The sequence below is a fragment of the Condylostylus longicornis genome, unplaced genomic scaffold (assembly GCF_029603195.1).
Source record: "Condylostylus longicornis isolate FDR11 unplaced genomic scaffold, ASM2960319v2 ptg000163l, whole genome shotgun sequence".
NCBI lineage: Eukaryota > Metazoa > Arthropoda > Insecta > Diptera > Dolichopodidae > Condylostylus > Condylostylus longicornis.
The window spans coordinates 1,058,276-1,075,041 of record NW_026578131.1 but is presented as its reverse complement, the minus strand read 5'-3'; the positions used below and the strand labels follow the sequence as shown (position 1 = coordinate 1,075,041).

Here is a 16,766-nt window from a genome sequence, read left to right as displayed (position 1 = left end):
ACACTGTTAGAATCACACAGTCATGGAAAAAGGGGTTACTCCTATCAAATTAACGAAGAAAGACCACTTGACTAACTTCGATAACTGGAGAGACATGACACTATTAAAAATAATATACATACAAAGTGTTGGTAACAATTGAAGTCTTGCGGGCGCATCGGAGCTGTGTCAATCCAGAAAATACACTTTAAATCATAGTTGAGCACTCAATAGAGCACAGATCACCGGTTTATATGCCCTTCATTTACTTTCGAAAAGCTTTCGACGAGGTCAAGCGTGATGTAATAGGGAAGGCGCTAAGGGATAAGGGAACCCCTGAAAAAAATAACCAAAATAACTTGAGTAAACCAGGGCTTTCCACTTTCGTTGCTGTTTTTCATAATCTTGTTAGACAAAGTACTATAACTCGCCTGCTCGCGGAGAAGCGGCATGATCTGGAGTTTCCCCCGACGATTAGAAGACCCCGATTATGCAGACGACATCTACCTTCTCTAAAAACATCAAAAGATATCGGTCATAGGCTACAAGTCTTTATCAACAGATGCCCCAAAATTATATAACGAATATTCTGACCGAACAGATTCATAGTATAATGAGGAATTCTGGATTTCAGAATCTAGATAACAACAAACCAACCTGCCAGCAAGCAAATACGAAGAAAAAAAGAGGGTGGGTCGGAGACATTCTAAGGAAACTTTAGAAGAATGCCAGAATTAGCTTAGATTGAAATTTATAAGGATCGAGAAAGTCTGGTCGTCCCCGAATTACTTGGCACAGATCAGTTTGACATGGAATCAAGTTAAGAAAGTATCCAACAATACAATCAGATGAAAATGTCAAATCAAAACCCTATGATTTTAAGGGGAGTAGCGAAAAAAAAAATTTAAAAATTCGAAATGAATACAAGTTTTTAACTATAACTAAAGTTTTTTATTTAAGAACTCATTATTAATAACAAATTTGGTTGGATTGAGTTTCAAGACACTATTTTTAGCGAAAATAGTGTCTTTTTTGTTGTAGCCAATGCACTTCTGTACATCGATTTCGGGTAGATAAATTTAATGAAATTGAGTCTTAGAAATCAAACTTTTATGGGCGTAACACAATAAGCAACAGGATGTCAACGAAGAATCAATTTCACATATGCAGAGGTTTTATAGTAGTCATTTGCAACATTGTAAGTGTACTCGTATGTAAATATCATTTATATCAATCGGTTATGTGCTCCATTTACTTGGTTTTATATTATGAAATCAATACTGAGAAAGAAAATACTCACTCAATAATATTTAATTACGGAAATAATATTTTGAAACCATGTTTTCTCATATGAAATTGTAAGAACTTCTAGATTAAAAGTAAAAGACACCAACAAAGAACTTTATATTCTGTTATTATACGAGAAATAATTTTTCTTTAATACACCCCTTCGTCAACCAGAAATAATTTTCACAGTATTTCAAACCATTTTCAAGGAATTTTCATAAATTTTTGAATAACAAGGTAAAATTGTCAGTAAAGTAAATTCGACAACAATGCTAGTTTAAATTAAAAGGGAGAATATTTTTATTAGACAACAAAATTGTGTAAATCAAAAATATTCAGGATTAAGGATCACAAATTTTCAAAACTTTTTAATTAAATAACTGGAAAATATTAAATTGTCAACCATTTGACATTGAAAAATTTATGCAATTTCATTATTAATATAGAACTGCAGTAAAATTATGTAAATTATCATTATTTAAAGGTTGAAAACCTAAGGTAGAGAGAGAAAGTTTAATAAAAATTAATTCAAAATGCTCTTTAAAAATGAGCCGCAAACTGTCACGTATATTACTATCTCTATGATGACATGACAGTTTCGAAATTATGTCATACGTATTATTATCATATTTTATTATTTTAGATCAATCAAATCATTATTAAAACAAATGTAATACTCGTATACATACATACATATTTAGAATATATGTTATGTCTCCCATTAAAGTAAATCCGCAAGGACAATGTAAAATTTTCATTTTAAATTTTCATTAGAATTCCACATAAAAAATTTCTGATTATTGTTCATACACACGATTATGATAAATACAAAACAAATATGTACCCAGAGTATATTTATAAGAAAATTTACATAACGAATTTCATTTATTATTTCGTTTATTTTATCACTAATTGACAAAAAATTTGATTTGCATTGGATCGTCAAATGTTTATTTTATAAAAGTACATACAAATACATACAAACATCTTATATAATTGCGGGCCTATTATGTCAAGTATTGTGTATATTGTGTTGGTTTGCCAATTCATAAATTATTGTAAAATAATAAAGCCAAAAACAGTGAGAGTGAGTAGTGAGAGTGAGTGGGTGAGTGTATTTGTGTAAATTTCAGACATTACCACGAGGAAATATTTTTATAATAATGATGTTTACTGTTTTGGGCTGTTTTTTTTTGTTTTTATTTAATTCATGTGAAACAAGAACGCATAAAAATTGTCAATATTATTTTTGACTCTTTTTATAACGATTTTTATTCTCACACCATTAAGAACTCAGTATTTACGTCTCTTTTAAGTTGCTTTTTTGTTTTATACTTGTATATTGAAATTTTTTCGGATATACTCGTACTAACAAGTATATGTTGCGTTTTTGACAGAAAATTCTTAAATTGTTGATTCAAAGATCAGGCAGAGTTTAGAGGTTAAATGTAGTTCATAGGTTTTTGTATATTAGAATTAAAGTGTGCTTTATTTTTCCATTCAAATATAGTACGATGTAGATTTCTACAACGGAGGCAACAGTGCACCGCGACCACGTATAAGGATCTATTGTGCGCCCCTACCCGAGTGCGGGGCATGCTCTACAACACACGCCCGAGACCCACCCTCCTGATGAACTCAAGCAACTTGTGAGGACCAGAAGACCGTAACTCCGCCACCGTTAGAGCAAAGCCTCCCAGCACCTCCCTTTCCTAAGAGCAAGAGCATCACAATCCCTCAGGAGGTGCACCGAGGTCTCTCCATACCCCCCACAGAATCTGCAAGTATCCTCATTTTCCAGGCCCAGCCCTAAGGTGTCCCCTAAGCCTGCAGTGACCTGTCAAATGCCGGTGAGGACTCTCACCTGGTTCTTGCCCATCCCTATAATTTTCTTAAATCGTTTCTGATCATAATCTCCCCGGAGCTCTTTGGCTTGCCGCAGCCCCGGAAGATTTCTCCAGCGCTCCGATCGCCTTCTTTCTGATTCCCTCCTTGATTCCCAACGAATAGTATGTGGTCCGATGCCGCAGAAAGGCTCCAGCCCAAGAAGAGGTGTGTTTGCCCCATTCCTTGCAAGCGCATCAGCGGCCTCATTTCCTTCCACGCCTACATTGCCCGGCACCCAACACAGTGTGACCCGGTTGCATCTGCCTAACTCATTGAGCTTCTCAAGACAGCCCCATACTGCTGCGGAGGATACTGCAAACGAATTCAGCGCTCCGATCGCAGCCCGGCTATCCGACATAATCATTATTTCTTGTCCCCGATACCCCCTTTCCAGGGGGAAACACTCGGAAAAGTTCCCATAGGTTCGGAGAATTTGGTTCTTAGTCCAAATACAACCGCACCCGTCCCAATACTGGTCTTTGACCCATCTGGGCGGCCCGAAAAGTCACGCTCCCAGTCCCTTCTGTTACTCAGCAACGAGGCAAAATTTTTCTCGAAGCTGTGCCTCCTTACCATGTCGTCGCGAGGCATCGATAGGAGCGGAACCTGCCCGACAAGATGACCCCGATCTCTCACACCGATTATTCCGACTCCATTTCTCCCCAACCTGATAATACGATGTAGTGTACAAATCAAATTTTAATCAAACTGAGCAATGTTTGTTATGTATACGCCTTGATTATAACCTATGACAGAGATAGAAATCAAACTTGTATAATACAAAATTTTGAGATACAAAAAATAAATCAAACTTGTTTGGTAATACTTGATACTTGTATGATTCGACTTTTTAAGTAACGTGAAACAATATACTTTACGACTCTAGAAGACATGTAATTTTTAGTTTTGCAGTTACAATTTGATTGCCCTTACAATTAAACAAGATATAGTACAAAGTATTTGCCGTAAAATATGCAATTTTTTTATTTAATTTCTTAGGCTAATTGAATTCGCGGAAAGTTAGTGCGATTTGGTTTCGATTATTTAGTAACGAGTAAGTAAATAACAAATTTTGGAAGACATAACAGTTAGTGAAGTTCAGTAAACTATAAATATTTTAAAATGAATTAACAATATTTGTTATATGCTGCTTTTTTGATTCCAATTGCAGTTTTTTTCAACTTTATCAACAGTGTTTATTAGCTTTTAACAAGAAATAGATGGACCAATTGAAAATCTCCAGGCAACATAACCAATATGCGCCGACTTACAGAAATCCAAATTTAGAACCTTAAGTAGAATCTTATTTTTCTTTAGAATAAACGCAAATTTTAATAGCAAACAAGTTGGTAATAAAATTTATTTTTGCCACGAGAATTGACGATTTTTCTATTTTAATAAATGACATTACAGAAAATAAGAATCGAATGACTAATTTGCTAAATTGATGAGACCGATAAAAACTAGTGCTTTTGTATACTTTATGATTCTATTTTTATGGTCTATTTTATTATATTAAAAGGCATTTCGGTAGGGGGAATAAATATGAAAAGAATGTAAAACGTTTACTGAATACAAAATTCAATTCTTCTATATAAACGTTTAATATCCTTGTAGATATATATTATATCCTTATCTGCATTTATAAAATAGAATATCTTAATGTACGTGAATATTCATAAGGAATCTTTAATAGAAAACAACGATGAAATTATAATCATTGGTTGTGTGATGGGATTTTGTTATAAAAATTTTGAAAATAGATGGATTGCGTATAAGAATTTTCAAGTTATAACAGAAGGATGAAAAATATTTAATATATTGGGACTAAAAACGAAATCAATTGTATTTGGGCAAAGACCTTTGTCATAAAAAAAAAATAATTTTTTTTTCTTCAAAAAGAATTTTTGACCTTTTACTTAAATTTCATGATGAGTTTTGTTATGACTGATCCGAGATTTCCAAAAAAAAAAACTTGTGAATATTGCATGATTTCAGTAGAATAACATGATAAGCGTGTAAAGGAGTAAAGCAGATAAGATGAAGAAAATATTTATTTTTATGGGATTTTTTATGAGCTCATACGCGTCTTTGTATATGCGTTTCCGTTAAATTAATATTTAGCATCAAAAAAGTATTATGGGAAAAGGGATTTCGTAAGACTAAAGATGAAATATTTTTGTAAAATACAAATTGGTTTAAATAAAATTCACGAAACATCCACGAATTTGAACTATTTTTCTAAGCCATAAAGTAATTATTTTATCCTTTTTACACCATTTTAAAAGTTTCCTAATAATTCTAAAGAAAATCACGAGTTTGAGCAACTGAATTTCTTCAACAGATAGGTGCATCTGTTTTAGGATTCCAATGTTTTTAGTTTTGTTTCTAGTTCCCTTTCCTTTGGTAGGTTAATTGACTGACCATTTAGTGTATGAACAATCATTAACAAGTCACTAAATTTATATTAATAAGTGCCTTTTTCAATGAAAATCAACTAATTTTTTTTATTCTCTTACAGAATCTACGTAAAAAACTTGAAGAAAACCATGCAGAAGGGACCTGCTTCTAAAATTACTTTGTCGTTTTCCAACTTATTTTATATAGGACCCAAAAAATTAACTTATCATCGTAATTACAATTAATTATCACAAATTTTTGTTGCAATTATTTCCTAATCAGAAAAAACAAAATCAACGAATTTCGGTTCCAGTTACGGTAATTTTCTTTTTTATATAAACTACGAATACAAAACATAATGAAAAAAAAATCTTCCTTTAATTGCTTCAATTAATTTAACAGGAAATCTTTTCAACTTCTCTCGTTTGTCGGCCTATGGAAAGCTGAATAAAGTTTTCCCTTCTATTTTGTACTAGGTTTTTGAGTATTCTGTTAATTGTGTTCATCCAAAAAATCTTTAAGAAGGTTATGGCTAAAAAAGTAAGCAAAATCCAGTAAAAAAATTATTTAAAAATATTCTTAGCTTCCTTTGATTGAAATTTTTATCGTATATGAGGTAGAGTATAGCGTATAGTGTGTATGTAGGTATATGCGACAGGTTTATTTATTTTCAATAACAAAATATAAAGGAAAACAACATGTTCAAGGTTTCTAATTGAACAATGATTTTAATTTGTTAATAGGCGACAAGAAAAAGAGTAAAAAAATCACCTTCACTTTTTTTCATTGATTTTCGTACCATGTTGTAATAGATGGCAAATATAGGATTCTTAGAAAAATTCATTAAGAATCTCGATTTTATAGGAAAATTATTTTTCTTGTATAGAATGTAGTTTAAGGTAGGAGTTTGCCTTTATATTTTAACACAAGTACCAATAAAATCCATTAATAAAAAAATGAAGCCTTTGATTAGGATGAATGAAAAACATTTTCATAATTATTTATAAAAAATGCTGTGATTCACTAATAAGTCACTACAAGATGATTGTTATAGAAAATTTTGTTATTAAGGAGTTCTAGTTAGAGAATTTTAAAATACCGTAATCACTAATTTATAAATATCGTAATATCGTATTCTTATAATACCTTTAATAATTTATGAAAACAACACTGAAAACCTCAATATTTATAAATTAAATGTAAGTCCATCGCGTTATTTAACAAATATGGAGACCTTGGCAAGAATATTCTTCCTACTATTTTAACTAAATTTTAAAAATTAAGTAGGAAAATTACACAACAAAGATTTTATTAACCCCGAGAACAAAACCGTATATACAAAATAATTTTGTTTTCGAACCTTTAAATTGAAATTTATATATAGTGTAGACACAAACCAGAAAATTTTATGTTCTAAAACCAAAAATTTTTTAAAAAAGCTTCTTAATTTAATTTATCCAGAAAGTTTATTATAATATCTATGCTTCCCACTTGTAGCTTTTATTTTTCTAAGTTTCAAACCATCGGTGGGAGTATTTGTTAAAAAGCTTTGTAATATTAAATTTAAAAAATTACAGCAACAGTACCAACCGAAAAGCATGTGAAAAAAAAACGGAAACACAAGTTAAATGTACTTACTTGCATGTCTTGTTCCAATTTCACTTTGTAAATCTTCTGTTAAATTTTTTGTTCCGGAATCTAAATCAAATGGAGAATATGTAACATTTAAATGTTTGTAGACTTCAACTAATGTTTTCATCATTAACTGACATGTATGTAAGCCGGCAACATTTCTTTGACCATCTCGTTTATATAACAGCAATGTATGATTCCAGCTGTAACTGTTATGTTAAAAAAATAAAAAGTTCAAATGAGTAAATTTTGTTCGTACGGAACACACTTTATTTAACGTAATTGTTAATTCATACTATGAGAAAGGAGGGAAATATTAAAGAATTAGCCGATATTAATGTCAAATAGTTATGGTAAAAAATGGGAGCTGTACAGTTTTGTCTAAGAAAAAAGAAAATTGTTGTAAGGCACGGGTTTTTTTTCAATCATGGAGTCAATAGATTGTAAGAATAACTTCAAACGGGTTCTGGTCGCCCCTTGTAACAATATACGATCAACGATTGGGTTTGTAATTGATTATCATTAAGAAGTAGGAGTTTTCCTAATGGTAGCAAATAAATATAAAGTGAAAAATTTTATAATATTCACAAAAAATACTTACTTTTTCATAATGGAAACTATCAATTCCGATATTGATTGAAAACTTACAATTCCAGTTCTAATAAGCATATAAAATTCATCCTTGCAACTTGTTTTTTTCTCTTGAAAATCATATGTAAATCCGCCCACTGATAGTATTGGTGTTCCTTCTGAATGGAAATACTTTGCTACTCGACCAACGGATGCTGCATTGAAAAAGTGGATTTTTAATTACAAAATTAATTTATTAATGAAATAAACAAAGTAATATAAAAGGTGATTATTAATTAGTTTTTATAGGTGATTTGTCATAAAAAAAATCTCTTTTCAAAGGTGGGTTTATCAAAGGTTTTTGTGTTTTTAATTAAGAAATTATGATCAGACCAACAGAATTTCGTAATTTTATTTTTAACAAATGAGTCATCATCATAAATTTAATTAATTATTAAAAACTAAAGACGTAAAAAATTTATTTGTTTTTCGTCCTTTTGGAAAAAAAAGATAAAAAGTTTGGACTAATTGCTAAGTTTTTATTTGAATGCTTGTCGCCAACTTGGGAACTAAGATGCTATTGTATTAAAATGAATTGATTGAAGCACATTGTTTTATCGAAAGATAATTTGAACACAATTTTTAACAAGAAAATTTATTATAATGCAGGCTTTAAATAAGTAATATTTTACAACTTTTGTTTCTTAAAAATTCAAGCATCAAATTTGTGAATTTGGAATATGCTCCCAAGACAAAATATGCATATTAATTCAAAGTGGTTGGTAACTTTTATAATCGTGGATGGAAGTGGTTTGGCCAAGAACCAAATTATTCGAACTGCACGTGTTTTAGGCCAAGGTGCACTTCATTGAATTCAGCGTTGAAAGAAGGTATCGCGGACAGGAAATAATGTTTAGGTCGGATAGCAGGGTTGCCCTCGGAGAATTGAATTTATTTTGTTGAATTAAAAAAGGAATCAGCTAGAAGGCGGCCGTCTTTCATAATACAAAATTGTTGATAACTTAAAGAATATAGAGCTAAAGATTTTTAATATAATTTGGAACAACTAGAACTAACAAATTTATTTGTAAAAATTGTAGTGAAATTTCTTACCCAATGGATAATCACATGCTGGACCAAAAATAACGTGAGAACAATTTTTTGCAATACCATCCATTGCACCGATTAATGCATAACCAGCATCACATTTATCATCTCTTAAAATCCATGAAAATTTAATTTGTGGTGGTAACAATTTTAATGATTTAACACGTTCTTCAGCAATTTTTAAAATAGGGTGTATCTTAGTTAATGACGCCTCATAGAATGTACTATTTGGTGCTAAAACTAATGCTGTTAAAGTACAATTAGCATTTGGATCTGTATATGGATTTGATGTACAAATTGATTCACAATCTTCTGGGGGCTCTCCACGACAACCAGCATCACATCGATCGCTTATAGTTAAAATGAATAAGAGCATAAATAATGTTTTGATGAAAGAGAAATTTTTCAAAATACTCAATATTTTCAATATTATTGTTGTAAAACTTGATCCTGATGACCTCTGTAGACATATTGATGATTTTCGATTATTTTTCGCTGTTTTCTTTGATATAATCATTAACTGTTCTTGCGTTATTGATGATGATTTATTTGATAATAATAATAAAAATGGAATTGTTTTAATAATAATTATTTGAAATATTTTATTAATCGTAAATCTTCTTTCAAGGATATTAATTTTAACATTACTCTTATTACCATCATTATTAACATTTCTTTTGTTACAACACTTATTGTTATTATTTTTACTACTAGGATTCTTATGCGTTAGAATTCCTTGAAGTGATGGCGATGATAGTGTTATTTTTCTTAGTTGATATAAAATTGATTTTGTAATAGTTGAAAGATGATGGTTTTCGAAGAATTGCTGACATGTAATTTTCATTGCTGCCGTAACAAGAAAATCAAATCAATTAATGAAATGAATGAATTTTCACTGTTATTGATGCTTTTTTTGGTTGTTGCTCTCTTACTCTCTTTTAATTTTGATTTTAAATTTTTCTTGACCAGATTTTCAATTCTTATGATTTTTTAGAATTTTTGGAAATCATTTTTGTTCATTTTTCCTTTCTTTTTGTTTCACTTAAGTTTTTCCTGAAGTTGACATATGCATACAAAACATTTGTATTTATACTTTCGCAAAGAGAAGAATCACAGATTTGTTGAAGAGAGAAGTGTCTAGGTGGCGTTAATTTTGTGTATACAAGCACAAGTTTATTATTGTTACTTCAATTATTACATTCAAAGAAATTTTGGTTTGTTGATGCTGACTTGACAAATTGTTCTGTTTGAAAAAAGAAAGAACAAAAAGAATAAAAAATCAAAAGTCCATCATGTATGAAAAAAAAATGGAAGAAATGATGAAAATTTACTGTCGTGTTCTTGTTACAGTTTGTTGGTTTCTTTTGCGTTTTTGAGTTGTTAATTGAAGGAAAATAATTCAAAATGAAAACGGAAATTACTTTTAGGCTTATGTAGCATTACAACAGACCATTGTAACATATTATGTAAGGGAATGTATGCATGTATACGTGTGTAAGTAAATTTATATAAATTTTGATCTTATGCTCTTTTTCAGTATCTTTTATAATGAAGAACAAGTGAAAAGGAAATAGAAAATTTTTGTATCAGCATAAATATGAAAAATTGCACATTCGAACCCGTTTCTAACCTTGTCAGAATAGTTGCTCGAAAATGAATTAGAAGCTTAATATCAAATTTATTAAAAAAGACTACAGTTCGTATAACTAGTTCATTTTGTTCTGGGAATTCGACATCTCAGTCCAAAAGAGAGCGTTTGCAAAATTCAAGAGTGGAAATATTTTCAGCGCGTTCAGTTCTTACGTTCTTTATAATCTTCAACCTACTTCTTGGATGAAGCGCAGCATAAAGCTATATTTATATTATTTATAAAGCTATATAATCGAGCCAATTTATAAGCTCTACTTTGCTGACAGTCATACTGTTATTCTACTGTGATTTTGTTTTTAAATTTCATGTATTCTCCTAGGGTTTATTATGAATAGGATAAAATATCAAAAAAAATAATAAATATTTTTTTTATTTCGATATTTTATGATGCAATCGAACTTGTATTAAATTTATGTGTATGACATACATGCATACACATACATATAGGTTCTCATATTTATCACATAATATTTCTGAGAATAAGAAAAAATTGAAGAATGAAAAAAATTTAATTTGGAGTGAAATTGTGATTATGAAAATTTAAATTTTTCATGCATGCAAGAGGATTGAAAGTCCATTTGATTTTGAAATTTAAACAATAAATTGAAAATTTATTGTTTAAAAAATATTGTAATTGATTTGTGATTGAGATGAGGCGTTCATTTATGGATAAATGAATTTTGTGAAGAAGTTCAAGGTTTTTAAAATACTGAAGTTATACAATTGGTTTTTAATTTTCTTAGGATGCTAAAACATTGTCAACATCGGCATACAGCTTAATAAAGGAAAAACATGAAACCGTTATCGAGAAAGTTTTAGATGAAAAATTGAAGCCGGCCTTATTGGGTAAGCCGGCCTTATTCATACCGCATTCAGTTGTTGTTGAGACCAACATAGTTGTAGATTTGTAGATTTGTAATAACGGGGGCAACAGTGCACCACGACCACGTATAAGGATTTATTGTGCGCCGCCCTCCCTATCTATTGTGGGGCATGCCCTATAACACGTGCTTGAGACCCACCCTCCTGATGAGCTTAAGCAACTTGTGGGGACTGAAAAACCGTAACTCCGCCGCCGTTAGAGCAAAGCCCCCCAGCACCTCCCCCCTCCTAGAAGCAAGAGCATCACACTCCCCCAGGAGGTGCACCGAGGTCCCCACATACTCTCCACAGAATCTGCAAGTATCCCCATTCTCCAGGCCCAGCCGACTGAGGTGTCCCCTAAGCCTGCAGTGACCCGTCAAAATGCCGGCGAGGATTCTCACCTGATTCTTGCCCATCCCTATAATTTTCTTAAATCGTTTCTGGTCTCCCAGAATAATCTCCCAGATAATCTCCCAGAAGATCATTGGCTTGCCGCAGCCTCGGAAGACTTCTTCAGCGCTCCGACCGCCTTCTTTCTGATTCCTTCCTTAACTCCCAACGAATAGTATGTGGTCCGACTCCGCAGACGGGTTCCGGACCAAGAAGAAGTGTATTTGCCCCCTTCCTTCCAAGCGCATCAGCGGCTTCATTTCCTTCCACACCCAACACAGTGTGTTCGGTTGCGCCTGCCTAATTCATTGAGCTTCTCAAGACTCCCTCATTCTGCCGCGGAGAATACTGAAAACGAGTTCACCGCTCCGATCGCAGCCCGGCTATCTGAAATAATCATTATCTCCTGTCCCCAAAACCCCCTTTCCGGGCGGAGCCGCACGCACATTTCAATGATGTGCAACTCGGCCCGAAACACACTCGGAAAAGTTCCCATAGGTTCGGAGGATTTGGCTCTTGGCCCAAGCACCCCTTTACCTGCCCCCAGGCTGGATTTTGACCCATCTGCGTACCATCTGATAACGTGTGTTCCCACTGGGTGACCTGAAATTTCCCAAAATATAGAAACATAGTTAATTATGTGTTAACGAAAGCCGTATCAGACATTTAAAAAACATCTTCATCCTGCTTGGTAATCTATGTACCTTCATCCTACTATCAAAAAGCGCTTGCCAAATATTAACTATTTTGTTACCAGTAAGCATATTTACTTTGATTCGATACAAATAGCGATTGTACAATTGAGTTGAGCATAATTCTTCGATTAAAACTGCCTAGTGGACTTAACAGGCCATAAGAATCCCGATATAATATTACGTAATTCACTACATGAGCAGAATTTATCAATAATTGTTTTCGCATCATGCCGCTATTCCCTTATTCATGAATAATAGATGATAAAGACGAAGAGAAGTGTAAGTTTCGGCTCAACAATAGTTCTCTTTATAAGTCTAGATCCATGTATTTTGGTTTCATTTACTTTTTTGAACTAAAAACGTTACGTTTTAGGTACCTAATAACCTACCAAAACTTTGCAAAACTATTAAGGAGTTAATAATGCGATCGATTATGTAACGTTCACGTCAAATTTTCTTGTTTACTTTCATATTATTCAATTGATTCTTAGTTATCTTATAAATATTAATTTTCTTGTGTTCTTGTTTTTTTTATAAAAATAGAATTTAAAATGGTTTTTTTTTTAGCTCAGTCCATGTAATTTGAATAAATTTTTTACAATCTTTTGTAATATTTTATGATTTTATCGCGGCCCAGTATTACATTGTAAATAACATCAATTCTTTTATTTTAAATTCTAATTTTTGTTTTTTTGTTAAATATTAAATAGCTAAGCATATTTTAATAATTTCATTATTCAAAACAGTTTTTTTGCCACCCTATTTTTGATGTTTACTTGTTATGTCAAGCGATTCGTTTCTGTAATAATTAATATTCCGCCTCAATAAGAAAAATAAAAAGAATTAGGAAAAATAGAAAAAATTCAAAAATGAAATTCAATATTTTCATTTTTTGGAAGACCATGCCGAAGATTGATTTGTTAAAGTTAAAAAATAGAAAATTGACATTTTGATTAATTCATGATTAATGCTTTGTAGGTCGTTTTTATACCAATGATTATAAGTTTTTCCAATGATTATAAAGTATGATAATGGGAGGAGGGTGTGATGGGACAAATTAATTTTGTTCATTTTCGGTAATTAATTTTTAACAGTCATATGAAATAAGGACAATGATGTCATTAATTTTCAATAAATTGTCAACCAACAAAATAAATATTTTATAGCTTAATAAATATTTTTAGGTTTCAATAACGTATTATAAATCATTTTTAAATTTATGAGGTCACAACATGCACTATTGAATGTAACACTAAACAAAAATGTAACAAGTTAATTATTTGATGTCCTTAAATCAATTTTATGTTTTGTATTAGAAAAATTGCGTACATTTTCTGGAAACAATTCTTTCACACATTATAAGATCGAGGTGTTTATGTCACTTATCTTGAATGACATGGATTTTTACAGAATGACATGGCAAGCAATTAACATAAGGTTTTCTACTTAAATATTTTCAGAAGTTGATTATTCAAATTTCGAAGTCTCAAATTAAGCTAGCTTTAAGCTATATACATAAAACCGGATGAAGTCTCATAATTCTCCTTATAAATTGCAGAAGTTTTCAAAACATTCCCGTCAAAACGTTTCGTGGCATCTCCCTTATTGAAAAATAACTAATATAAAATAAGGGCTTCAATTTTATTTGCCACATGACGCCTTCTATTTTTAGAATTTTTTATATGAAAACTTCCTTTGTTATTTTTTGGTCTTTGCTCTCTAAAAATTTTATTTTTTTTTTATTTCATTTTCATTTTTAAGAAAACAAAATCCAAACAAAAACCTCTTTTATAAAATATAAAATACAAAACAAAGCTCTTTCATGCCTTTAATGATTTAAAACGAAAAAAAATTTAATAAGAAAAAAGAACCAGTCCTACAAAAAATATTTGATTTCGGGTAAAATATCGATTCTCTGCCTGTGATTTATAATTTATCCTTAAAAATGTTTAAGCAAAGTATGTTTCCTTTTTGCTTTTAATGTACAAAGATTTGATCTACTTTGATTTTTCATTTCTCAGAAAAAGTGCGAATTGCTCAAATTTGATACAAAAATATTTGCAATTGAATCATTTTAGATCTTTAAATAAAATTCATGAGGACTTTAAGTTTAAATAAACTGTAAGAGAAATGAAAATGTTTAAAAACAAAAATATTTTGCATAAAATTACTACTATAAAATTGCATCTAGCATTAAAAAAGTGATTAAGCAGAAAGTAGATTATTAATCCGTAAAAGTGAGGATGCCAATTGCGATCGCAATAAGTGATAAGATCGCACGTGAAAGTGTTCTTAATAAATTTATGAAACGGACTTAAAAATTTAATGTAAAAGTACAAAAAATATATAGGAAAAACTGGAATTTTCTGATAATAATTTAATTTTAAAGACTGTGTTCTCTTCTACAGAATTAACGTAAAAAAAATAAACAAATTAATCATTTTTCTAGAGAAAAAACTCATTCCATTGAAAAGCTTTAATGAAAATTACTTAAATTTGTTATTCATTTTTAGTTCAATGCCACAAGAAATGGCACTTTAAAAAAGAAAAACAGAAATAAGTCAAGAAAAATCAATAAAATTTAAAATTTTCTTGTAAAACGAATATTGAAATTTTCCACAAATTTTATTATGTTTCAATTTGATTAATGCCTTTGTCTACCACATCTTGGTACACCGCATCCACAAGAATACAAGGATATAGAGGAAAATAAAGAAAAGAATGTCAATAAGTTTTTAAGATGACAAAATTTTCAAAATCTACATATTTTTTTTGTGTTTTGTCTTGTGCTAATGGAATGAATTCTAGAGCAAATAAAATCTATTGAGTGACACAAAATAAGTTATTTTGGTTTTTTAAAAACAATGACAGAAGATTAAATAAAAGTTAAAAAAATTTTATAAAATATTTTGAAAATTATATAAAGAAGAAGCTTCTTAAACTCTACTGTGCTATAGTAGAGTAGTTGTAAAATCCGAGAAGACCTCGATCAAGATGGATTTGGGTTACTAATTAACATAGTTAAGGTTGTTAGTTTTTGTATAAGAAAAAGTTAATTTTAATAATGAAGGAAGCTACTGTAACGTTCTTGAGTTCGCGTTCTTTTCCGTATTTGTTGTGAAATAGCTCAGGTCAAGCAAGTGGCAGAAAGAAATTTTGTTGTAATAAAAATTTTAAATTTTCACCGGTTTGTAAAAATTCAATATCAAGTGATTTTCTTTTATATTTGCGCTTTTGTCCAAACAGGATTCGGAATTTTGGATTTTCGAAAACTATAACCGCAAGGAAGGTGGGGATGGAGGGGGAATAACAAGGAAGGAAACTTCGTTCCTAGAGAAACAATTTTTTCACTAAGATCTACTTCAATACAAAGCGTTCATTGATTTCAGCGTTCTTAGGGCGTATAAGTCTTGTACGCGAATATAGGAAAACGGGAAGATAAAATAAATTCAATAATTATGTAAGTAGGGTACGTGAACTATTTTAAAAATTTGGTGAATAAATATAACACTAAAAAAAATTATGAATTATGATAGAAAATTTGAGAATTTAATTTCTAGTATTATAGAACAGCCAAAATTTTATACTTTTGATGCTCAGTTTGCAACAGGACTTTTATTAATAACAGAAGTATTCAAAGTTATTTAAGAAAATCTTAAGAAGTTTTTAAAATTTTGTAATTTTGAATAACATCCCTAATTTTCATTTTCATTTTCATAGAAGATTTGCCTAAAAAATAAGATTTCCTTATGAAAAGGTCCTAAAAGATTTCCCTAATAAATTTAATAATCCCTCTGAACATTATAAATTCGTTCTCCAATATGATTTTCCATTCAAACTAAATTTAAATAAAACTCAATTAATTTGTAATTTTCATTTTATAGCTTTATCATGCTAGCAGCAGCTCTACAACCCTTTGATCCTAAACAAATTCAAAATTTCTCGTTCTTCTTTTCATATGATTGCAAATTAATATTTTTTTCCTTAATATCAGATGATATTTTGAATTCACGTGTTTTTTATGCAAAAAAAAAAATTTTAATAAAAAAAATTTTTTTTTTGTTTATCAACATGGAAAAGCTTTTTGAATTTCTTCAACCCATTCTACTTTGAAATATTTCTTTTATATTGCTGTCTCTTTTTTATTAGAGTGAAAACAAAACATTCATTTTTTAAAATAAGCACATTACAATCAAAAATTTTTGTCTTTATTAACCTGACAATGTCAATTAATACCAGAAATAACGACAACAAAAAACAGAAAAACAAAAGGGAAAACACAGATTCAAAGTTGTGAAAATTCCT

The 16,766-nt window shown here is 30.4% G+C and overlaps 1 protein-coding gene across 1 annotated transcript in view; it reads right to left on the bottom strand.

Annotated features, from left to right (window-relative positions):
* Positions 1–4,937: 4,937 nt before the first annotated feature.
* Positions 4,938–16,766, bottom strand: part of LOC129616159 (uncharacterized) — a 44,513-nt gene continuing 32,684 nt past the window's right edge. The window contains exons 3-6 of the mRNA XM_055531646.1: positions 8,869–10,105; positions 7,787–7,970; positions 7,192–7,394; positions 4,938–5,014 (exon numbers count right to left, since the gene is read on the bottom strand). Of these exons, the coding sequence (XP_055387621.1) occupies positions 4,938–5,014; positions 7,192–7,394; positions 7,787–7,970; positions 8,869–9,706 (1,302 nt within the window). The 5' untranslated portion in view covers positions 9,707–10,105. The remainder of the gene's footprint in view (positions 5,015–7,191; positions 7,395–7,786; positions 7,971–8,868; positions 10,106–16,766) is intronic.